Source organism: Dryas octopetala, chromosome 4 (assembly GCF_963921425.1).
Source record: "Dryas octopetala chromosome 4, drDryOcto1.1, whole genome shotgun sequence".
In the NCBI taxonomy this organism is placed as follows: domain Eukaryota; kingdom Viridiplantae; phylum Streptophyta; class Magnoliopsida; order Rosales; family Rosaceae; genus Dryas; species Dryas octopetala.
Genome location: NC_141369.1, coordinates 21,013,168 through 21,037,055, shown reverse-complemented (window position 1 = coordinate 21,037,055; position 23,888 = coordinate 21,013,168). Strand labels below are relative to the sequence as shown.

At 36.0% G+C, this 23,888-nt stretch overlaps 4 protein-coding genes and 1 pseudogene across 4 annotated transcripts; 2 read left to right on the top strand and 3 right to left on the bottom strand.

Moving 5' to 3' along the window:
• Positions 1-2,839: 2,839 nt before the first annotated feature.
• LOC147288035 (protein GAMETE EXPRESSED 1-like) lies at positions 2,840-5,055 on the bottom strand. The gene is made up of 6 exons (XM_086240975.1): positions 4,574-5,055; positions 3,882-4,481; positions 3,691-3,805; positions 3,411-3,597; positions 3,177-3,321; positions 2,840-3,086 (listed from the first exon to the last, which is right to left on the bottom strand). The coding sequence occupies exons 1-6, from the start codon at positions 5,053-5,055 to the stop codon at positions 2,840-2,842; spliced, it is 1,776 nt and encodes a 591-aa protein (XP_086097101.1).
• Positions 5,056-7,442: 2,387 nt separating this feature from the next.
• On the bottom strand, positions 7,443-8,882 carry LOC147288034 (exopolygalacturonase-like). The gene is made up of 3 exons (XM_086241097.1): positions 8,745-8,882; positions 8,333-8,644; positions 7,443-8,198 (listed from the first exon to the last, which is right to left on the bottom strand). The coding sequence occupies exons 1-3, from the start codon at positions 8,880-8,882 to the stop codon at positions 7,443-7,445; spliced, it is 1,206 nt and encodes a 401-aa protein (XP_086097223.1).
• A 1,628-nt stretch (positions 8,883-10,510) lies between these two features.
• LOC147288033 (exopolygalacturonase-like) lies at positions 10,511-11,946 on the bottom strand. The gene is made up of 3 exons (XM_086240974.1): positions 11,809-11,946; positions 11,399-11,710; positions 10,511-11,266 (listed from the first exon to the last, which is right to left on the bottom strand). The coding sequence occupies exons 1-3, from the start codon at positions 11,944-11,946 to the stop codon at positions 10,511-10,513; spliced, it is 1,206 nt and encodes a 401-aa protein (XP_086097100.1).
• Positions 11,947-17,477: 5,531 nt separating this feature from the next.
• On the top strand, positions 17,478-17,804 carry LOC147288032 (exopolygalacturonase pseudogene; annotated as a pseudogene).
• A 1,653-nt stretch (positions 17,805-19,457) lies between these two features.
• LOC147288031 (exopolygalacturonase-like) lies at positions 19,458-22,752 on the top strand. The gene is made up of 5 exons (XM_086240973.1): positions 19,458-19,468; positions 19,822-19,844; positions 21,153-21,235; positions 21,340-21,645; positions 21,764-22,752. Exons 1-5 carry the CDS (start codon positions 19,458-19,460, stop codon positions 22,517-22,519), a joined length of 1,179 nt encoding a protein of 392 aa, XP_086097099.1. The 3' UTR covers positions 22,520-22,752.
• Positions 22,753-23,888: the final 1,136 nt, after the last annotated feature.

Sequence of the window (23,888 nt, the reverse complement as noted above, 5' to 3'; positions counted from 1 at the left end):
AAAACCGTTGTGTGGTAAATTAAGATAACGGCAAAAATACAAACCGTTGTCTATTGACCGATGTCTATTACGTTTTTTGTAGTAGTGTATATAGCTTAAATCATTTGGTTTAAGATTTTCTTTTCCTACAACTTATCAGTCTATTTATTCATAGCCACAAAAAAATAAAGTAGATATTTAGTATATTACATTTAACGATCAATTATAAGGACAAAGGATGTGTTCCAAGTGCATGTGCATCAAAAAATTAAAACAGGAAACAGAAAACGTCACAAAATTTAGTCCAACAACAACGGCATGCATTCTTTATCATATATCCTTAGTGTTATGGCTAGTTGGACATACCCTATTATTTGGTATGGCTTGTACTATCAAATTCATGAAGAGAAAGACCTCGGATGGCTCATTTTAAGTTTTTTCAGTGCTTAATTATTTTATTTTAATATTTTAACATTAATATATGCTTGTCTGAAAAAAGTTGTAAATCATCTACATGTGTGAAAAAAATGGGATTTTGAAATTGTTGACGTTGAAATCTGGCTGTAAGTATATGCTTGGTAGGACGTCAAGTATGGAAAACATTGTAAAACACAAAATAAAATAGCTACTTATGCTATTAGCCAACTACGTACTCTCTTGTAAGTTTGATATAAATCGTTAGCCTATTTAATTTCTAGCAGTTTGGAGCCATCAATTGTGAGCATATTATAAGTTAAGTACGGAGGATAACAGGGTTTCAACTGGGAAAGTATTGCATATCTGAGAGAGAGAGCATCGATCTATTGATGGTTTTCTATAGAGTTAGGGTTTAAAAGTCTCATGGAATAAAACAATTATATAGGCACGTATAACATTTTCTGTTTGTCAATCAACATGTTAAAAAGGACAAAATATTATCAATTAGTTATTGGTAATTAAAATGATATTTTGTTTTTACTTTGTTAGAAGAGATCATAAATTCAAATCTTCCAGACAAAGAAAAAAACAAAGACAGACTATATAAGAACCAATAATAATGCTGAAAGTAAAGGAAGATACCATTGTTAATAACCACTAAAGAGAAACATGCAACTAAAGTACTTTCCAATCATGCCCTTTAATTCTATCTTATCTTTTGCTTAACGAACACGATTTTGAAGTGCTAAGCGCCCCAATTATCTCACCAGTCTTTCACACTTTTTATACAGACTGAAAATGACACTAGGGAATAAAGTAGATTATCAAGGAATGATGGAAATAATAGAGTCTCGACAATGACAAATTAAGCTACACAGCCTACACTTGATGAAGAATACAATTAAATAAGCCAATTATCATATTGCTACCCAATTCTTTGTTTTTTCTTTCTTTTTTTAATCACGATTTTACTTTCTACAGTGGCATTTCAAAGTTTATGATGCTATTGGTGACATTTTGTCCCCACAAGGATTCTGAAGTATACATGCACTTGCCGACATTCTCAGCTATGTTTTTTTTATTGAAGAAAACTAAACGAGTTACAGTCAAATTGAAGCTGCTGTTGAAGCCATACAATAGCTTCCGCACCAACCCAATAAGATTTACACAATATAAAACAAACCAAGCAAGTGCATGTGCTGTCCCATTACAATTATAGACACGTAACTACAACAAACCTCAAACAATTAAATTCAAAACTATCTTAGTCTTCTCCAAAAGGTGTCTGTTAAAGGTTAAATCCTCCTCCATCATCTAAAATTGAATGAACTCCAAGAGAATAAAAGAAAACTCAGCACCCAAGACAAATCGGATCCCGTGCAAAAACTTCAATCTCTACTTGTTGGGAGGAAGCAATACGACCAAGAGGGAAGGCCATAACCACTACAACCTCTCCGTGTGATCACGAACAATCGCACCCACACCACTCACCCTTCAAAACGAGATCGAAAGCACCATTGATCCTAAAAAATAAATGAAAACACACAAACAAGAAACTGGCTAGAGTTCATCTCTAGTGACAAAAAGTCAGAGAAAAATCCTAGACAAATCTTCTTTAAGAATAAAAACAACTAAAACTAACCCTTGATCAAGAGAGAGACTCAAAACCTAAGAAAACTAAATCACTAGCCTACGGTAGTCTTGAGAATCCTCAGGCTGCCACAGACAAAATTTTGGAGGTTTTTTTTCTCTCTAGCGGCTAGGGTTTTATTCTCAGCTATACCATTATTATTGTACAGACAAAAAAAACCCATTATTATTGCATTTAAAAACAAATATTGATTACGAAAAGTGGTGAAAGATTATTATGTTACTTGACTTCAGTGCTTTGTATTTTGTATGATCGATCCAATTGCAGGAAGAGTTTTTCCCATCATTAAGATGCAAATGGATCGTTGGGTTATGACTTTGTACTCACTCATTTTCCAAGCTTTGATTCACTCAAGAGAATTGTGAAGGGAGATGGTGTGAGAAAATAAAAACTTTGTAAGTTGTGTTTTGCCTACTGGGCATAACTTACAAAATGACTGTGCTTTCATGTTTGTGGGATCAACTTTTTTGTTCACTGCTAATTATCTGAGTTGGAAAATCTAGGAGTATAATGGTCTCAACTCTTAATTAGCAAGTAAATGGTAATTAAATCTATATTAAAGGAGTTTCAAGCCTTCAATTTCATTCCGGCCTGCATTCATATAAATACATATATATTTGATTCTCTATTGTAAATTATGTTACATAAAAATGGAATCCTGGAAGTGAACAAAAAATACACGACAAAAAAAAAAAAAAAGACTTGTATTGTAGCTAGTTTTTGACATTTGAGAGTAGAATTGCTGTTAAATATATTCCTGTTTGAAGCAAAATTCTTAAGAGGACAGATAGTTCATGGACGACTGCGGAGATTATATCTTCCAGTGACTGAAGAGATTGCATTTGCATTATCTCCAATCTCTTCTTGCAAGTTGTTGGAGTCCTTTAAGTTCTCAACGCCATCCGGTATGTCAGTGTCAACCCATGTAGACCATTCTAATTCATCATCTGATTCCCATGACAACTCTGCATTTTTGCGTAAGCTTCTAACCTCTTCTGCTAGATTATTTAACATAATGTAGTTCAGCATTTCATAGTCCCTGAAAATTGCATAGACATCTATATTATATTAAATGAAGATTAAAAAAATCAAAGGTAATTTTATCATTGCTGAGTTCTCTTTCACTTACCTGTACGTGAAAATAGCATGTAATATCTGAACTGAAGCAAGGAGCACATAAAGGATCCTAACTATAGTGACTATCCTAGTCTGTTGCTCTAGTCCATTTGTTGAAAATCTGATTGAAAATTCAATCATGAATGCAATCCATAGACCTGTAACACAAAATTGTTCATATATCAATTAGTCACAAACTTACAAAACATTTTTAATTTAAAATACAGATATATGATTGTATACGTACCAATGTAAAGCTTGAGTCTCACAGTGTAAGTTTGCTTTGTGCTGGTGAACATGAAAATGATAAACATTGATATGACATAAACAATGAAAGTTTTAAATAATCTTGATTCAAGCAATATGGTGTTGAGCAAGGCGAATAGCTTATCCAAAACAACAAACATGTTTGCCTGCTTTTGTTCAAAAGCTTCCTGCACAAATAAAATGGAGTATTTTTAAGGGAAACAATAAAACTATTGCATAGACTGCACTAATTATAGTATGCAACATAAAGAAATAGTGACCTGAGCTGCCAAGATGGAATTTGAAGCTCGTTCAATATGCTCCGTTTTTTGAAGAAGCTCTTCTTGTTGTTCCTGTTGTTCACTGCCAAATTTAGCAAATTGCTGCAATACATCCCTGCAACATAAAGAAATAATACATTACTCGTAATATACAGTTTCATGAATAGATGTTTTAAAATTACTTTACTTACATGAAATTGCTCCTGCTCTCTTCTAAGGCTTGAGAGAAGGATTTAGTTAGAGACTGAAGCCCATTAAGAGCTTCAGATTGTCCTTGTAGAAGTTCTTTTTGCCTTTCCAATGAAATCCCTGCTACATTTCCAATATCATCAGCCTTGCTTTGCAGCTTGCTCATCTTTGTTGACATAGTGTCTCCAACTATGCTCATCTTCTTCTCTATTTCAATAGTCTCATCCTGTAAACTGTAAATTCCTTTACCAAGAGTATGATAAGACTCATGAAGCATTGCCATCTCCTCTTCCAACTTTTCCTTCATTTTGTCTTGTCCCTTCTCAAACTCTAATTGAGAGGCTGCAATTTTCTCAGATTGCTCCAACACTGCCTCTGACTGCTTCATTATATCACCAATGTGCTCACTAGCATTCTTGGTAACAAGAGCCACTTGTTGTGTCTGTTGGTCAATTGAAGTCAAAGATTCATGTATATCTTTTGAGCTCTGCAATAATTTCTCTGATTTCTCTGCTATGGTGTCTAATTTTTCCTCAGCATAGTCAGATGACGTTACCAAATTTTTCACCAATCTCTCTGTTTGATGCCTGAAGAAATCAGACCTGCATTAAGAACAAATCACAATTCAAGTTAAAGAGTAATATTCTTCATATTTTAACAGTTAATGGGTTAAAAGAAAGATACTACACTCAACTGTAACTGATTGCAAATAGAGTTGGTTTCAAGGTAGAATTCGCTGTAAGTTCCGAAAGCATTTTCGTCCAGCTTTTCAAGGCAAGCTTTCATTGGAGAGCCAACACGGCATGTAGGAAAAGGGGGTCTTCCAGATTCCTTTCGAAAGCAATTGCTAAGATCCCAAGCAAATCTCTTTCTCTTATCATTGTCATCAGTAGCAATCTCGGGGCATGCTGCGAATAATCCTTTATAAGCATCATGCCAACAGGACTTAGAGCCCACCAGTTTTCGTCTAGCATTGTTAAGCCGTTCAATCCCATTTTCATCATTGAGAGCGTCCATGGAGAATTCAGCAGCAACATCACCAGATATTTCCAGAGTTTCAGTAGGCTTATAATCAGTCTCTCCAGAAGAAGATGACCAAAACCATGACAAACAAACACAAGTCCTTGATAGAGTTAGGATGATCAACAGGGAAAGAAGAAACCTAAATTGGTCCATTTGCAATTCCCTCCTTGCAAAACAGATTCTCCAATTTATTTAGTTAATCACCAATCTCCAGTAGCCTGCATTACAAATTCCAGATAAGGTAATCATTTTACAGTTCCAGTAGCAGAATGTACATAAGTTAATTAGTACCACAGATAAACATAACCTATATGGCTATATGCTTCTAGGAATAGAAAGGTGGAAGGGTTTCAAAGAAATTGCAGACAAGGAAAATATAAATTGAATGAATTGCTTATTTAGAATGCACAAAAGAGAAAGACAACAAGAAAAGAATAAACCAATTCATAGAAACAAAGTTAATTAGTCACAAATATGATTCTAATAATTGTGTAGAGTTATTTTCATATGACAAAACAATACAGATATGCTGATTTGCATATATGTAATAACACTACAACCAAAACAAGTAACCAACTGCACCCATCCGAGTTCAAGAAAATTCCTGGGAAAAATATTGCACCACAAATAATTAATTCCAAGAAAACATGCACCACATGGTTTGACATCCAATTTGAACTTCTTTTTTTTTTTTTTTCTCCTTGAATGGCATTCAATTTGTCAAGTAACACATGTTTAGTCCTCTAGTAGTCTGGTTTTCCATAACACATGCCCTCCTAAGTTGTCAAGTAATTAAAAGTAAAAAAGAAAAAGACTAATATCTTTCACCTTTTCAGTTCTATATTGGTGGATTTGAAGAAGCCTCCCGAAAACAGAGAAGCCAGTCTATTACTCTCAAAGGGTGCAATCATAAAAATATAAAGCTTTGATTTCTTTGCAGACAAAAAAACACTTTGATTTCTTTGCACTACCATATGGTGTGAGAAAATATTAAAGTATATAAAACATAAGCAGACACATACGCAGAGAGAGAGAGAGAGAGAGAGAGAGAGAGAGAGGAGTTTTTGAGACCTTGCTTGAGAATGCGAACTGGAGGCGCTCTGCTATATGATTATGAACCACCGCTTCTGTAAGTTTTGGACTGTTGGGTTCTTCTTCATGCAAAGTGGTATCTAACTTTGAGACCAAGAAACAGACTGACTACATGTATTTTATAAGAGAAGGAAGAGGGAGGGGTCGCATTTACGGAAACCAATTGCATTAAAAAAAATTAAGATAAAGAAAACACACAATTTCAATAAGGTAAGTTTTTTTTTTTTTCTCAAAAACTAGAAAAAGAAAAAAGGAAAAAGGGTAAACATTCTTCCAATGGGCGCCAGCCACGTGGTGCTTGTTGGTATTCCTAAACCGCATAGGAAAATATAGGCTAATATATGTAGCCTATGTTGAGTCGACTCTTAAGAAATATAGGCTAATATATATTTGTAGACCCTATTTTCAGTGAAGATGGCGAGCTAGAGCGATCTGAAGAGATGGGTATCTAATGAGGTGATGACATTGGTGGGCTTTTTTCAGCCCACTGTTGTTGAGGGAAAAGAGAGACGGGTTGAAAGACGAACAGCTTCGGATACAGAAGAAGGAGAAAGGTTGCGTGATCAACAAGAAAGGGAGCAATTAGAGCGGAAACACAAAAGGATGAAAAGGAGGGTATTCGGACAACCAATAATGCTGAACATTTTAAGACTAGTATCAAGACAAGAGTATCTTAAGAAAGGGAGCAGAAGAAATTGATGAAATCAGAGATGATATAGAAGATGAGGAATCCTAGTTTGATGGCGTTGAAGCTCACGGAAGCAGAAGAGCGCGAATTAAGTTACAAGAAGAAATTATACGAGCTTGTGAAGAAGTCGGGGTCAGATGAGGATCATACCAATGAGTAGTGAGTACTACAGGATGCCGGAAGCCTATGGTGAGGAGGGGGTGTGAATCAGGAGAAGAGGTTTTCTATGGCTGTGCAATGCTACAGGGACCCGAAGAATGCAGGTGAGGAGAATGAAGCGCGCTAGGGATATTAGAGAGCAGTTCGAGGGTCAGCAAATAATGGTTTTGAGACTATAAAGAAGTGCATTACATCTGGCTTCTTCCCTCATTCTGCAAGGCTGCACAAGAATGGTTCTTATAGAACAGTTTAGCATCCACAGACTGTGCATATACGCCCCAACTCAGGGCTGGCACAGGTGCTTCCGAGATGGGTTACATACCATCAATTGGTGCTCATAAAAAGGGAAGACATGAGACAGGTAACACAACTAATCAAAGCCAATCTTATTATTCTTTATATGATTTTGTAGTGAACTAGCAGATCACACACATTGGGGACAAAATGAAGATATGAACATATACAATTTATTTACAAAGACCAAAAATACTGGTACTTTCTACTTCATATACAGAAGCAAAAAAGAACAATTGCTGCAACATATATATACAGAACATTATAAGTAGCAATGAAGTACTTTCTCTGCTTCTTAATTAGATCATCAAGCAGAGCTAGCACAAGCAAGAGCTTTTGGGACAGCAGTAATTTTGGGCTTGACATTAGAGCATTGAGAGGTAAGAGGGCCATCTTTACCGGTGTATTTGAGATCAATGTTAGCCAATTCCACATTGTCACATGGTAAGCCTTTACTGCATACAAGCTTCACAGCAAGTGGAGTGGAAGATGTGCCCTTAATGTTCTTGAAGCTGACATTGCTGATCTTCACTTTTGATGGAACCTTCTGTGTACACAGATTCCAAGGGCAGTACTGTTGGTCTATGAGGATTGGGTTACCCACATTATTCATGATAATGTCCTCAAAGTGCATATCTGAGGCAGTACTTGCTGCAGGGGAAGCAGGCCATGTTTTGATTCTGATCCCATTATCTGTGTTTGAGATGGTGCAGTTCCTGATTCTGATTCCAGCTACTGCTTCTTCCTTGGGATACCTTCCAAGGCTTCCGATGCTTATGCCATGGCCTGGTCCACATGTAACTTTGGTGGCTGTGATTTGCTTGCTGCCATCACCAATAGAAATGCAATCATCCCCAGTTGCAATCTTTGTGTCTGTGATGTTGATCCCAGTTGAACGCCCAATGTGGATTCCATCTGTGTTGAGGCTATTTCTAGGTGCTGAGATGGTAAAATGTTGGAATGTGACATTTTTGCACCCCAAGACATTGACATGGAAATTCTTGCTGTCCTTTGAGGTTATGTGGTGAATTCGGGAATTGGTGACGAAGTTGAACCTCATGTTCTGCATATATTGACAAAACAATCGAGCATAATGTTGTGTTATGTTGTGAGGTTGTGAATTTGGGTCATTGATCAATTGACTTGACAACATGCAATACATGAAATAAACAAGAGGTTAGGATTGAGTAGGCATACAATGGTAATAGATTTGCAATCTTTATTTTTATGGCAATCATTTTGACTCCAAGCAAGCTTTCCTTGGCCATCAAAAACACCACCGCCTGATAAGGTGAGCTTGTCAATGTTGTCAAAAGCAATCCAAGTATCCTTTTTTGTGAGTTGGTTGCCATCTGGTGGAGCCTGCAATGTCCCTTGGACCTGAATCTCAATGGGAGCTTTGCAAGGACCTTTGAAAGTTGCTTCTTTCAACTTGAACATCCCCTTCGGAACAACAACTTTGCTCGCTGTTGGCAATCCACATGCATCAGTCCAAGCCTTTGCCAAGGCCTAAACCCGGTACAAAAGTCCAAAATGTTTCAGTTTAGCAAACAAATTCTAGAAATATCAGATTGTCATTTTGATCAGAAATGCATAAGATTATATTTACCTGAGCAATATCATTGCCGGGCTTTGCACCATATTTTGCACTTGTCACATCAAACACACCTGCTCGGGATTCGGCTGTGGATGTTAAAGTTAATAAGAACAAGAGCAATGCCAAGATATTCATCAATTTCAGACCCATCTTGAAATTTTACACTTTATTGTTTTGTTTTTGTTTGGTAGGATGATGAAACCCCATTTGATTCTGGGCAATTTATAGTCCGATTGGGAACCTCACCACAAACAAAATATTGATATTTTTTGTGAGGCTTTTAAGAAGTTGGATTGTAGTTCATCAACTTATGTATCCTATAATTAGTAAATCATTCAGGTGCTTAGCTTTAGAAAAGCAATCACCAACATAAGCGCCCAGCGCTAAGGCATGGGCAGGTTCTTACTTATTTATCCTCTGTTTGTAATATATATTTCCCTCCACCCACAAGACATGCACCAACTATGGCCGTTTGCTCCGTTTCTTTGGGCTTAAGAATGTTCTGCTATTTGAAATTGTTAAAAACATATCGTTATTAATATTTATTACTTTGAAATTTTTGAAAAAAATATAATATTCTATTCTTAATTTAAAAAAAGTTATGATACTTTATTACCCATTCACCTCCGACATCTTTTTTCATATTTAAAAGTACACCACATTTTTAATTAGTTCCTATGTTTGGCCCAAAATCACATTTGGTGACTGTGGTTTTAGTTTTGCCAATTTGGTTATTGTGTTTTATGTTGTTTACAATTTTAGGATAATTTTTTTACAAAATTGTTTTCAAGAAAAGTTTTGTTGGGGGGAATGAAATATCATCTTATGAGCTTTCTAAAATTAATTTTCATTTTAATCTTGTTATTTATTTGCTAAAGAATTGTGGCTCACCAAATTACATAATAATTTTCAGCATTTTAGAGTAAAACTCTCGAGTTTAAACAAATTATTAGTTTCAATTTGAGACAAATTTTCATGTTTAGTGCATAATGTCCTAAGATTGTAAATGACCAAATTGACAAAATTAAAACTACGAGAACAAAAATATAATTTCAGGCAAAAACACTGGGACTAAAAATATAGTTGACCCTTAAAAGTACCTCTATGTTAACTTTCAACTTTGAAGAACACAAAAATCAAGGTAGTTGATAATTTAGAGACAGATTTGGACGTGCATTTGTTTTTCGCATTGAAATTGTAGGCAATGTAGCTGAGGACATATTTAAAGTAGGATCATGTTCAAACTTCCCTGACTGCGACCAATATTGCCTCCAACATAATAGCCCTGCATATGGTGGCATGGACTTTGTGAGGTGATCTCTCCAGATACAAAAAAGTCATGTTACTGTATATATAGTCTTAGAGTGCATGCCATATATGGCTAGAGTTGGGACAACCCCAACATCATTGTCACAGTTTAAATTTTTAATGAACTGGTGTACCCGGCCAGATGATTAAATAAAAATTTGTGGAACTGATTGTGGTTAAATTAGCTTTCTTTTTGTTACAATTCTGAAATGGATATCACTGCAGTTCCATTCCATTCGGTTATTAATTGATTCATATTTATTAATCACATTTTAAGTCCCATTGCAAATGGAGGTGACACCTATCTATACAAGTATATCCCACTTTTATTAAAGATGTAATCTATATACAATGTGAACTGCATGTGACCTACTTCTTATACAGAAGCAGAAACAGAACACCTGCAAGATATGTATACATAACATTTGTAGTAATTAAGTACTTTCTTTGCTTCCGGCCAAATTTGATCATCAGACAGATGTAGCACAAGCAAGAGCTTTTGGGACAGCAGTAATTTTGGGATTGACATTAGAGCATTGAGAGGTAAGAGGGCCTTCCTTTCCGGTGTATTTGAGATTAATGTTAGCCAATTCCACATTGTCACATGGTAAGCCTTTACTGCATACAAGCTTCACAGCAAGTGGAGTGGAAGATGTGCCCCTAATGTTCTTGAAGCTTACATTGCTGATCTTCACTTTTGATGGAACCTTCTGTGTACACAGATTCCAAGGGCAGTACTGTTGGTCTATGAGGATTGGGTTACCCACATTATTCATGATAATGTCCTCAAAGTGCATATCTGAGGCAGTACTTGCTGAAGGGGAAGCAGGCCATGTTTTGATTCTGATCCCATTATCTGTGTTTGAGATGGTGCAGTTCCTGATTCTAATTCCAGCGACTGCTTCTTCCTTGGGATACCTTCCAAGGCTTCCGATGCTTATGCCATGGCCTGGTCCACATGTAACTCTGGTGGCTGTGATTTGCTTGCTGCCATCACCAATAGAAATGCAATCATCCCCAGTTGCAATCTTTGTGTCTGTGATGTTGATCCCAGTTGAACGCCCAATGTGGATTCCATCTGTGTTAAGGCTGTTTTCAGGTGCTGAGATGGTAAAACGTTGGAATTGGAGATTGTTGCAGCCTATGACATTGACATGGAAATTCTTGCTGTCCTTTGAAGTTACATCCCGAACTATGGAATTGGTGACGGAGTTGAACCTTAGGTTCTGCATATATTGACAAAACAGTGTTGAGAGTAATGTTATTTTGTCAGACTATGAATCTAGGTCATTGATCAGGCGACTTGACATCATACAATATCCCGAAACAAACAAGAGGCTAGGATTGAGTTGGCTTACAATGGCAATAGATTTGCAATTTTTGTTTTTGTGGCAATCATTTTGGCTCCAAGCAAGTTTTCCTTGGCCATCAAAAATTCCACCACCTGTCAAGGTGAGCTTGTTAATTCGATCAAAAGCAATCCAAGTATCCTTTTTTGTGAGTTGGTTGCCATCTACTGGAGCCTGCAATGTGCCTTGGACCTGAAGCTCAATAGGAGCCTTGCAAGGACCTTTGAAAGTTGCTTCTTTCAACTTGAATATCCCTTTTGGAACAACAACTTTGCTCGCGGCCGGTGATGCACATGCATCAGTCCAAGCCCTCGCCAAGGCCTAAACCCAGTACAAAATCGAAAAATGTTTCAGTTTAGCAAACAAAATATGAAATATCTGGCAATTTGATCAGAAATGCATAAGATGATATAAATTACCTTGGCAATATCAGCTCCGGGCCTTCCACCATATTTAGCACTTGTCACATCAAACACACCAGCTTGGGAATTAGCTGCGGATGCTAATTTCAATAAGAACAAGAACAATGCCAAGATATTCATCAATTTCAGACCCATCTTGAATGTTTAATTCAATTTATTATTTTGTTTTTGTTTGGAAGGATGATGAAACCCCATCTGATTTCAGGGCAATTTATAGTTGGATTGGAAAGCTAATTCACCATTGAAATATTGATATTTTTTTGTGAGGCCTTAAAGAAGTTGGATTGTAGTTCACTAGCTTCTGAATCCTATAATTAGTAATAAATTCAGGTGTTTAGCTTTAGAAAATCTATTACCAACAAAACCATGCCCAGCGTTTAAGCATGGACAGCTTAATTACTTCTTTATCCTCTCTTTGTAATATATGTTTCCTTCCACCCGCAAGACATGCACCAACTATATATGGCCCTCAGCTCAATTTCTTTGGCTAAGAATGTTATGCTCTTTTAAGTTGTGAGAAAACTATAGTAGTTATTAACATTTTATACATTAAAATTTTTTAAGTTGGTAGTACTTTCGTTATTAATTGAAATTATGGGTACTTTAAGTAGAAGTCCATAATGAGAAAGAAAGATAACCCACAATCTACCTGGCCTAAAACTTAAGTAGAAGCCCAAAAATCCTACTGAGTGCTTGGCGGTTCTTATCGAGCACTCGGTGGTTCTTATCGAGTGCTCGGCGATTCTTGCCGAGCACTCGGCAGTTGCATATGCATGGGTTTAGGGCAATTCTTGCCTCCATTTGCAACCTAAACCTCTATTTGAAAGCTGCATCTGCAAGCTAAAATATATATCTACAACCTAAAACATGTCATCGGCAATCTAAAAAGATAACCTAAAAAATGCATCTGCAACCTAAAAATTGTAGATGCATTTGCATATGCCAAGCTCTCAACAAAGCTAACGAGCCTTCGTTATTCTTGTTGAGCTTTCGGTAGGTTTTTTCTCGCCTCCAGGTGTGTACACGCATATAGATTGGGCTTTTTTTTTTTTTTCATGTGGATTTTAAGTCATAAAGCTCAAATATTTTGTTCTTGGAAGTAATTTTTTATAAGATTATTAGATAAAGTACAAATCGATCTGCTTGGGCAAGGACTTATTGTCAAAACAAGATATGGTGCAAATTTTTAGACTATGAAAAAAGTCATTATCGGTTTTTCAGTAAAAGCCTCATATAATGGCACTAGTGACTTGTTCTAAAAGAAAGGTATAGAGTCAACCAAACAAAGTAGACAAACAACTCATAATTAAATGGAGGATTTATGGTGGTCCTATCACGAGTCTTCCTTTGAAGGGGATGTTCCTATTAGGCGACTAATTTCATTGCAGCGGCGGCAGAGTTGTATCCTTATTTTGGGTTTACTGTTTTTTTACATTTGGGCTTTTGTAATTTGTGATATACCCTTAGTGCATTTCAAATTGTACCTAGTGACATCCTAAGTCATGTCTTGACACTTCCAAAGTCATACCTTAGAGTTTCTCAAGTCGTTCCTTAAGACATCTTCAGTTGTTCATTAGGGCATTACAAGTCGTTCGTTGAAAATTTCAGTTTGTTAGTCAATGAACTTTAAATGTTTATATCCTTGGTACATTTCAAATTGTACGTAGTGACATCTTAAGTCATATTTTGACGCTTCCAAAGTCATACCTTAGAGTTTTTTAAGTCATTCCTTAGGGCATCCCAAGTCGTTCTTCGAAAATTTTAGTTAGTAACTCGAAAGATTTTAAATTTTTATACCCTTGGTTCATTTTAAATTGTATATAGTGACATTGCAAGTCATGTTTTGACGCTTCAAAAGTCATACCTTAGAGTTTCTCAAGTCGTTCCTTAGGACTTCTCTAATCGTTCATTAGGACATCTCAAGTCGTTCGTTGAAAATTTCATTTCATAATTCGAGAGATTTTAAATGTTTATACCCTTGGTGCATTTCAAATTGTATCGAGTAACATTCCAAGTCATATTTTGACATTTCTCAAGTCTTACTAGTTTCTTAAGTCGTTCTTTAAAGGATCTCAAGTCGTTCGTTGAAAATTTCAGTTCGTAACTCAAGAGATTTTAAATCTTTATACCCTTGGTGTATTTCAAATTGTACCGAGTAACATTTCAAGTCATATTTTGATATTTCTCAAGTCATACCCTAGAGTTTCTCAAATCGTTCCTTAAGGGATCTCAACTCATCCGTTGAAAATTTCAGTTCGTAACTCGAGAGTTTTTAAATCTTTATACCCATGGTGCATTTCAAATTATATCTAGTGACATTTTAAGTCATATTTTGATGCTTCCCAAGTCATACCCTAGAGTTTCTCAAGTCGTTCCTTAGGGCATCCCAAGTCGTTCCTTAGGGCATCCCAAGTCATTCCTTGAGAATTTCAGTTCGTAACTTGAGGGATTTTAAATGTTTATACATTTGGTGCATTTGAAATTGTACCTAGTGACATTTTAAGTCATGTTTTGATGATTCACAAGTCATACTCTACAGTTTTTCAAGTCGTTCCTTAGGGCATCTTAAGTCATTCCTTAGGACATCCTAAGTCGTTCTTTGAGAATTTCAATTCATACCTCAAAGTATTTTAAATGTTTATACCCTTGGTGCATTTCAAATTGTATCTAGTGACATTTCAAGTCATGTTTTGACTCTTCCCAAGTCATACCTTAGAGTTTCTCAAGTCATTACTTAGGCATCGCAAGTCGTTCGTTGAAAATTTCAGTTTGTAACACGAGAGATTTTAAATGGTTTACACACTTGTTGCATTTCAAATTGTACCTAGTGACATTCGAAGTCATGTTTTGATGCTTCCCAAGTCATACCCTTGAGTTTCTCAAGTCGTTTCTTAGGGCATTCCAAGTCGTTCGATGAAAATTTCAGTTCGTAACTCGAGAGATTTTAAATGTTTATACCCTTAGTGCATTTCAAATTGTACCAAGTGATATTCTAAGTCATACCCTAGAGTTTCTCGAGTCGTTCCTTATGGTATCTCAAGTTGTTCATTAAGGTATCTGAAGTCGTTCGTTGAAAATTTCAGTTCGTAAGTCAAAGAATTTTAAATGTTTATACCATTGGTGCATTTCAAATTGTACTTAATGACATTTTAAGTCATGTTTTGACGCTTCCTAAGTTATACCATAGAGTTCCTCAAGTCGTTCCTTAGGGCTTTCTAGTCGATCTTTAGGGCATTCCTAGTCGTTCGTTGAAAATTTTAGTTCGTAACTCAAGAAATTTTAAATGTATATACCATTGGTGCATTTCAAATTGTATCTAATGACATCCTAAGTCATGTTTGGACGCTTCCAAAGTCATACATTAGAGTTTCTCAAATCGTTCCTTAGGGTTCTTTAGGGCATCTCTAGTCGTTCATTAAGGAATTCCAAGTCGTTTGTAGAAAATTTCAATTCGTATACATCTAGTTATTTTAAATGTTTATAACCTTGATACATTTCACATTGTATCTAATGACATTTCAAGTCATATTTTGATGCTTCCCAAGTCATATTTTGACGCTTCCCAAGTCATAACTTAGAGTTTCTCATGTCGTTACTTAAGGCATCTAAAGTCGTTCCTTGAAAATTTCAATTGGTAACTCATGAAATTTAAATGTTTATACCGTTGGTGCATTTCAAATTGTATCTAGTGACATTTTAAGTCATGTTTTTACGCTTCCCAAGTCATACCTTGAGTTTCTCAAGTCGTTCCTTAAGGCTTGTCAAATCGTTCCTTAGGACATTTCAAGTCGTTCCTTGAGTATTTCAGTTCATATATCGAGATATTTTAAATGTATATCCTTGGTGCATTTTAAATTGTAAATAGTGACATTTCAAGTCATGTTTTGACACTTCCTAAGTTATACACTAGACTTTTTCAAGTCGTTCCTTAAGGCATCGCAAGTCGTTTGTTGAAAATTTCAGTTCATAACACGAGAGATTTTAAATGTTTATACCCTTGTTGCATTTCAAACTTTTCCTAATGACATTCCTAGTCATGTTTTGATGCTTCTTAAGTCATAATTTTGAGTTTCTCAAGTCGTTTCTTAGAGCATCTGAAGTCGTTACTTAGGCGATCCTAAGTCGTTCGTTGAAAATTTCAGTTCGTAACTCGAGAGATTTTAAATGTTATATACCCTGGTACATTTCAAATTATACGCTTGGTATATTTCAAATTTTCCTAATGACATTCCTAGTCATGTTTTGAAGCTTCCTAAGTCATAACCTAGAGATTCTCAAGTCGTTTATTATGGCATCTCTAATCGTTCTTAAGGCATCCTAAGTCGTTCATTGAAAATTTTAGTTCGTAACTCGAGTAATTTTAAACAGTTAGAGTTATGTATTGACGGAATAACCTTCAATTAACAAAATTGAAAAAGTTAGAGTTTTTAATTTTCCAAATTAAAAGTTTAAGGACCAAACTAATTATACAAGTGTAATAGTGTGGGGAGCAAAATGACATTAATCCCTTAATTATATTATTCTTCTAATTAATTAACTTGTGTCATGCTATAACCTTCTATATATTTTGTGCTTATATCTAAAATTGCGTTGTTGGCAAGGAATAAAATTTTGGGTTTCGAGGAAATTTCGATGGAAATTTCGAAGATTTTTAAATTTCGACAAAAATTCGACGGAAACGATGGAAATTATTATCAAAATACGGAAATTTTGAATGAAACTTCACAATATGTTTATTTAACATATTATCTACTACATTGATAAAAAACATTGAAAAAAATTAAATTATATGGTAGGTTTCATGTGATATGTGATGAATATAATGCGCGCTGGAGGCAAATACTATGAAATAAAATTAGTATAATGAATAAATAAAATTGATATATTATTTATACTCTATAATATATACACTAAATTCTATATACTTTATAATCTATACTCTATATTATTTAAGATATCGTATAGAATATTAGGGTTTAGGTCCTTTAGGATATTTTTAATTATTTTTTATATAAAAAGGTATTAGAGTTTATTGGTTTAGGGTTTAAAAACAATTAAACGAAACTCCAACACGGCCAAACGAAATCTCAAATCATTTTTTTTTTTCAATTGCCCAAAAACCTCAAACTAGGATATGGTATATGATATTAGGGTTTAGGTTCTTTAGAGTATTTTAAATTATTTTTTATATTGAAATATATTAGAGTTTACAAATTTAGGGTTTAAAAACAACTACATAAAACTCCAAAAAAGCCAAATAAAAACCCAAACTATTTTATTTTCTTTACAATTGACCAAAGGCCCCAAACTCCAATCTACCCTAAACCTTTTTAATTTTTTTTTTCTCTTTTTTTTCTTCTTCTTTTTCTTTTTTTCTTTTCTTTTTTTCTTTTCTTTTTTTCTTTTTTTCCTTTCTTTTTTTCTTTTCTTTTTTTCTTTTCTTTTTTTCTTTTTTTCCTTTCTTTTTTTTTTCTCCCTTTTCTTTCCTTCCTTCCCTTTTGAACTGTGGACCGGGGCATGGCATAAGCATTGGAAGCCTTGGAAGATATCCCAAGGAAGGAGCAGTGGAGGGAGTCATTGTCAAGAACTGCACCATCTCAAACACAGAAAATGGGATCAGAATCAAAACATGGCCTGCTTCCCCTGACGCAAGTACAGCCTCAGATATGCACTTTGAGGACATTGTAATGAACAATGTGAAATTCCCAATCCTCATAGACCAACAGTACTGCCCTTATAATCAGTGCAAACAGGATGTTCCATCAAAAGTTAAGATCAGCAATGTGAGCTTCAAGAAAATTAGGGGCACATCTACCGATCCACTTGCTGTGAAGCTTGTATGCAGTAATGGCTTGCCTTGTGACAATGTGGAGTTGGCTGACATTGATCTCAAATACACTGGAGACAAAGGCCCTATTACCTCTCAATGCTCTAATGTCAAGCCCACAATTTCTGGCGTCCCACAAGCTCTTGCTTGTGCTACATCTGTTTGATGATCTAATTAAGAAGCAGAGAAAGTAGGTACGAACTAGGAATGCTCTGTATCTATAGATATAATGCTTGTGTTGTTCTTTTTCTTCTTTGATACCTCATGTGTTTGATCAAAGAAGTAGAAAGCACTAATTTGTAAATAAATTGCTTGTACGTGGTCACATCTCCATGTGAACAAAAATTAATAAAAGACATTTTTGTAAAGTGTGTGTATTGCAGGGTCCTCTAAAATTCCCTTTTTTCCCTTTAACGTTTTTTTAAGAGTCATAAATATTATTTGTCTAATCAATTATTATTTGCCTAATAAATAAGTCAAAAACTAAGAAATATCAATTAATGTTTAGATCATTGGATGTAACTCCACAAACCACCCAAAGATGTTATGAATCCGTTTCTTTTTTTGTTTACGGACTGTAGATTTATAATTAATACACAACTAAGCATAAAACCAGTAAAGAAAAATTAAACAAGAAAATCATCTATATTATAAAATAAAAAAACTTTTACAAGGATGACATTCTAAAAACAAGAAGGTAGCTACTTTATTATTATAGTACAGTAAACGATTTATATGTGTAATGGTTAAAGTGTGGTTGATATTGTTGCTTTCTGAGATTATAAGGATACATATAATGTCTTAAATCGTTTTTATTTTCTTCATACGACAAATATTTTGACCCAGATTTTGATAATTGGATCCCTATCTTGGAAATATTCTTCGCCTAAAGAAACTGATCGAAATAAGGGCCATGGCATGGTGTCTTGCGGTGGAGGGCAATAATATTATACAAGAGGTTAAGAAGTTACTCAAGACCCTGCTCTTGTCTTAGCTGGAACAATTAATTACCAATTATAGGAAACAAGTAGAACTACAATGCAACTTCTTTAAGGACTCCTACAAAAATAGCTAGTAATTGGTTGAATATTTTTAATGGTGTTGACCTTTCAAATCCGACTATAAATTGGCCTGAAATCAAAATGGAGTTTCATCACATACCCTTCCCATTGACATTGATCAATTAATCAAAATGGGTCTGAAATTGATGAATTTCTTTGCAATGTTTTTGTTCTCATTGACATTATAGCATCCACGTACAGCTAAAGCTCATGAATCAAGTTTTTATATATAACGAGTGCTGCATATGGTGGAAAACCCAACAGTACGTGATGTTACCCGGGCCGGTAAGCTTATGCTTGTGCATGAATTCTGATTAAAATGCGAATCTGATATTTCTTGAATTCCTAGCTAACTAAATTCAATCATTTTCAATTTCTACTTACGTACTATGTTTAGGCCTTGGCCAAGGCTTGGACTGATGCTTGTGCATCACCATCTACGACTGAACTGGTGGTTCCGAGTGGGACATAAAAAGCAACTTTCAGAGGTCCCCGCAAGTCGCAAGGCTCCTATTGAGCTTCAGGTCCAAGGCATACTTGACCATACGGGATACTTGGATTGATTTTGAATACATTAATGGCATGTTTACTAATCCGTAATCGGAATCAAAATAAGGAATTGGATTCCGATTACGAATTACGAATTACTCCTTTGTTTACTAACCATAGGGAATAAAAACATAAGTGGGACTCCCGTGCTCAAATGAAATTAGGAAGTCAACTCCTTATTTTGGAGGAATTGGATTCTTGGGTGGGAGATGGTAAACTGGTAATCTAATTCCTTATTTTGGAGAAATTCAATTCCTTATTGTTTTCTCATTATACCCTTATATTATTAACTAGTATATAAAATAATTTATTTAGAATAAGGGCATTTTAGTAATCAAATGCCCACATGATATCATTCTTACTCTGATTCTAGATAGTTTAGTAAACAGATTCAATAAAAACCCAATTCCTATTCAATCCAATTTCTCATCAATTCAATTCTATCTAACATGATAAACTTATCCACGGTGGAACTTTTGATGGCCAAGGAAAACTTTCTTCGAGTCAAAATGATCGATTGCGAAAAAAACAAAAATTGCGAATCAATTGCCATTTTAAGCCAATTTAATACAGGCCTACTTTGTTGCTTATTTCTTGTATTGGAAATGACTAAAATTCATGACAACATAATGTATATGTTCCATTGTTTTGTCATTGTATGCAAAATCTGAGGTCAGAATCAAAACATAGCCTGCTTTCCCTGCAGCAAGTAGGTACTGCATTAGATATGCACTTTGAGGACATTTTCATGAATAATGTGGGCAACCCAATCCTCATAGACCAACAGTACTGCTCTTATAATCAATGTAAACTTCAGGTTCCATCAAAAGTTAAGGTCAGAATTGTGAGCTTCAAAAACATTAGGGGCACATCTTCCACTCAACTTGCTGTGAAGCTTTCGTGCAGTAGTGGCTGTCCATGTGAGAATGTAGAGTTGGATGACATTAACCTCAAATATAGCGGAATTCAAGGCCCTATTACCTATTAATGCTCTAATGTCAAACCCACAATTACTGACATCCCAAATGCTCTTGCTTGTTCTACCTCTCTGCTTACTTGATGCTCTAATTAATAAGAAAAGAAAGTACTAATTAACTACTAAAGTTCTGAGTACGTGTTAAGAATTCCTAGCTAACTAAATTGAATCATTTTCAATTTGTACGTACTATGTATAGGCCTTGGCCAAGGCTTGGACTGATGCATGTGCATCACCATCCACGAGTAAAGTTGTGGTTCCGAGTGGGAAATAAAACTACTAAAGTACTAATTAATAAGAAAAGAAAGTGCTAATTAACTACTAAAGTTCTGAGTGTTAAGATATATTGCTTGTGTCTTTCTTTGCTTATGTTCTAGCTCATGTACTTGATTTAAGAAGTAGAAAATACTAATTTATTTCTTCTTAAATTTTAAATAAACTGCCTGTACGTGTTCATATCTCTATGTAACAAATACAATACTAATAGGAAACATTTTGTAAAGTGCATGTGCTTTGGCTATGTGAGTTTGGAACAGCCTCTCCCTTGAATAAGCAAACATTTTACGTACGTTTCTCTTCTATTTTGTTCCCTTGAATAGTAATAATAATAGTGTGGTACCATCTACAGATTCTACAGATGCGGTTTACCACCCATTACTCCATCAACCAATGAAGGGGCGCCTCCGAATTATTATCATTGATTGTAGTTCTCCTTCTTAATTAAGAACTCGAACTAAAATAGCTAGTAATGTTTGAATATTTTAATGGTATTGACCTTTCCAATCCGACTATAAATTGACCAGAAATTAAAATGGAGTTTCATCATCCTTCCTACACACAAAAACAAAAGAGAGAGATATAATATAGTGAAAATTCAATATGGGTCTGAAACTGAATATCTGGGCAGTTTTTTTGTTCTTTTTGTTAGCATCCACAGCTAAAGCTCAATCCGGTGTCTTTGATGTGACAAGTGCAACATATGGTGGAAAGCCCGACAGTGATATTACCCAGGTAAGCATTAATTATTCTTATGCAATTCTGATTAAAATGGCAAGATGATATTTCTAGAATTGTTTGCTACATTGAATCATTTTGAATTTTTGTACTGTGTTTAGGCCCTGGGGAAGGCTTGGACTGATGCATGTGCATCGCCGGCAGGCAAACTCGTTATTCCGAAGGGGACATACCTGCTGAAACAAGCAACTTTCAAAGGTCCTTGCAAGGGTCCTATTGAGATTCAGGTCCAAGGCACATTGAAGGCTCCTGAAGACGGCAATCAAATCAGTACACCGGATACTTGGGTTGGTTTTCAGTACATTGACTTCCTCACATTATCAGGTGGTGGAACTTTTGATGGCCAAGGAAAACTTGCTTGGAGTCAAAATGATTGCCACAAAAATACAAAATGCAAATCTATTATTGTAAGCCAATCTAATCTTACCTTCTTGCTCATCAACATGTATTGCAAGTTAATACGTCAAGTCGATCGCCTTATCAATGACCTAGATATACGGTCTGACAACATAACATTATATGCAGAATCTGAGGTTCGACTCCATACAAAATTCAAGAATTCAGGACATAACTACGAAGGACAGCAAGAATTTCCATGTCAATCTTTTGGGGTGCAACAATGTCACATTCCAACGTTTTACTGTATCGGCACCAGGAGACAGCATTAACACTGATGGAATCCACATTGGGCGTTCAACTGGGATCCGCATCATTGACACAAACATTGCAACTGGGGATGATTGTATTTCTATTGGGGAAGGCAATAAGCAAGTCACAGTGACCAATGTTAACTGTGGACCGGGGCATGGCATAAGCATTGGAAGCCTTGGAAGATATCCCAAGGAAGGAGCAGTGGAGGGAGTCATTGTCAAGAACTGCACCATCTCAAACACAGAAAATGGGATCAGAATCAAAACATGGCCTGCTTCCCCTGACGCAAGTACAGCCTCAGATATGCACTTTGAGGACATTGTAATGAACAATGTGAAATTCCCAATCCTCATAGACCAACAGTACTGCCCTTATAATCAGTGCAAACAGGATGTTCCATCAAAAGTTAAGATCAGCAATGTGAGCTTCAAGAAAATTAGGGGCACATCTACCGATCCACTTGCTGTGAAGCTTGTATGCAGTAATGGCTTGCCTTGTGACAATGTGGAGTTGGCTGACATTGATCTCAAATACACTGGAGACAAAGGCCCTATTACCTCTCAATGCTCTAATGTCAAGCCCACAATTTCTGGCGTCCCACAAGCTCTTGCTTGTGCTACATCTGTTTGATGATCTAATTAAGAAGCAGAGAAAGTAGGTACGAACTAGGAATGCTCTGTATCTATAGATATAATGCTTGTGTTGTTCTTTTTCTTCTTTGATACCTCATGTGTTTGATCAAAGAAGTAGAAAGCACTAATTTGTAAATAAATTGCTTGTACGTGGTCACATCTCCATGTGAACAAAAATTAATAAAAGACATTTTTGTAAAGTGTGTGTATTGCAGGGTCCTCTAAAATTCCCTTTTTTCCCTTTAACGTTTTTTTAAGAGTCATAAATATTATTTGTCTAATCAATTAGTTATATTTTAGTTATCATTTTTAACTTTATTTGATCAAAGCACAATATCAAACCGAACTATCAATCCAAAAAAAAAAAAAAAAAAAAAAAAAACTCGAACTATTTAATCAGGCTTCCTCGGCCTTGATCAAACTGAGCGGCTATCAACACCCTCACCCGTGTAATAATTCTGCCGTTTTGAGAGTCAATCGCTCATCCTCCTAATCCCCCCCACCTTCCTCCCTTCTCGCCTATCTCTCACACATCTCCACCCTTTTCTCCCTCCCATCTCACTCCCTGGTTCTTAGTTTGCTCTTTTTGAGAGTTTGCTTGACCCCCTTGTGGTGATTTTGCTTGAGCTAGATGCTCAGATCTGGAGGTCTCTCCTTCCTTTGTTCTCTTTCTCGAGTTATGGCAGCCAAGCATCGGATAGTCATTACTTCTACTAGTCTCCGCTTCCCGGCCATCATCTTTGTCAGATTCAAGACTACTCTTTGATCTTCGGCGATAATGGTTGGATTATGGTTGTCGCAAAAGCGAATAAGTCACTAGATCATTAGATCATTGGGCGATGTGCACTTCAGCACGGGTGTTCGGACCTCCATCTCTCTCTCTCACATAATTAACTGTAAGAAAGCAGCAATTCTGAACAGAACGCTTCAATGAAAAAAGACAATAAAACTATATATCAACATTATTAATTACCCGAAGTTTCCGTCCAACAAATAACTTTCCACTGGCAAGCGGCTTTGACAAGAGTGCATCCAGAACAGCATCCACTGAATACCTGTGAGACAAGATAATCTTACATACCATCTCCAAATATAGTTGAAGCGTACAGAGGTAATTTCTTACCACCCATCAGTCTGTCTCCTCCCTCTCTTCTTTCTCTCTGGCTTATCAACCCAGCCACACCTGAACCCACTCTCTCAGTTGGTGCTGGTCAATGCAGTCGGCGCCGGAGATTAAGGATTGGCGACGACTCAAGCTGGACAGGAACCAAGGACTGCGACCCGAGATGAGAGAGAGGCCGGAGAAAGGACAGAAGCCGAGGTAGAGGGCCTGGGCTTGGGGTCGGGGTCGTGGTGGTCGATTAGAG

What these genes read in the sequence shown, in the direction of transcription:
- LOC147288035 (XM_086240975.1), bottom strand. Translation starts at nt 5,055, where the DNA reads ATGGACCAATTTAGGTTTCTTCTTTCCCTGTTGATCATCCTAACTCTA. An exon ending in TCTATTTGCAATCAGTTACA is followed by an intron (nt 4,482 to 4,573) that starts GTTGAGTGTAGT and finishes TTCTTAATGCAG; the next exon opens with GTCTGATTTCTTCAGGCATC. An exon ending in ATTCCATCTTGGCAGCTCAG is followed by an intron (nt 3,598 to 3,690) that starts GTCACTATTTCT and finishes TTATTTGTGCAG; the next exon opens with GAAGCTTTTGAACAAAAGCA.
- LOC147288031 (XM_086240973.1), top strand. An exon ending in TACTTTGTTGCTTATTTCTT is followed by an intron (nt 19,845 to 21,152) that starts GTATTGGAAATG and finishes TCTTTTTGTTAG; the next exon opens with CATCCACAGCTAAAGCTCAA. An exon ending in CAAAATGCAAATCTATTATT is followed by an intron (nt 21,646 to 21,763) that starts GTAAGCCAATCT and finishes CATTATATGCAG; the next exon opens with AATCTGAGGTTCGACTCCAT.
- LOC147288033 (XM_086240974.1), bottom strand. Translation starts at nt 11,946, where the DNA reads ATGGGTCTGAAATTGATGAATATCTTGGCATTGTTCTTGTTCTTATTG. An exon ending in CCGGAGCTGATATTGCCAAG is followed by an intron (nt 11,711 to 11,808) that starts GTAATTTATATC and finishes TACTGGGTTTAG; the next exon opens with GCCTTGGCGAGGGCTTGGAC. An exon ending in ATTGCAAATCTATTGCCATT is followed by an intron (nt 11,267 to 11,398) that starts GTAAGCCAACTC and finishes CAATATATGCAG; the next exon opens with AACCTAAGGTTCAACTCCGT.
- LOC147288034 (XM_086241097.1), bottom strand. Translation starts at nt 8,882, where the DNA reads ATGGGTCTGAAATTGATGAATATCTTGGCATTGCTCTTGTTCTTATTA. An exon ending in CCGGCAATGATATTGCTCAG is followed by an intron (nt 8,645 to 8,744) that starts GTAAATATAATC and finishes TACCGGGTTTAG; the next exon opens with GCCTTGGCAAAGGCTTGGAC. An exon ending in ATTGCAAATCTATTACCATT is followed by an intron (nt 8,199 to 8,332) that starts GTATGCCTACTC and finishes CAATATATGCAG; the next exon opens with AACATGAGGTTCAACTTCGT.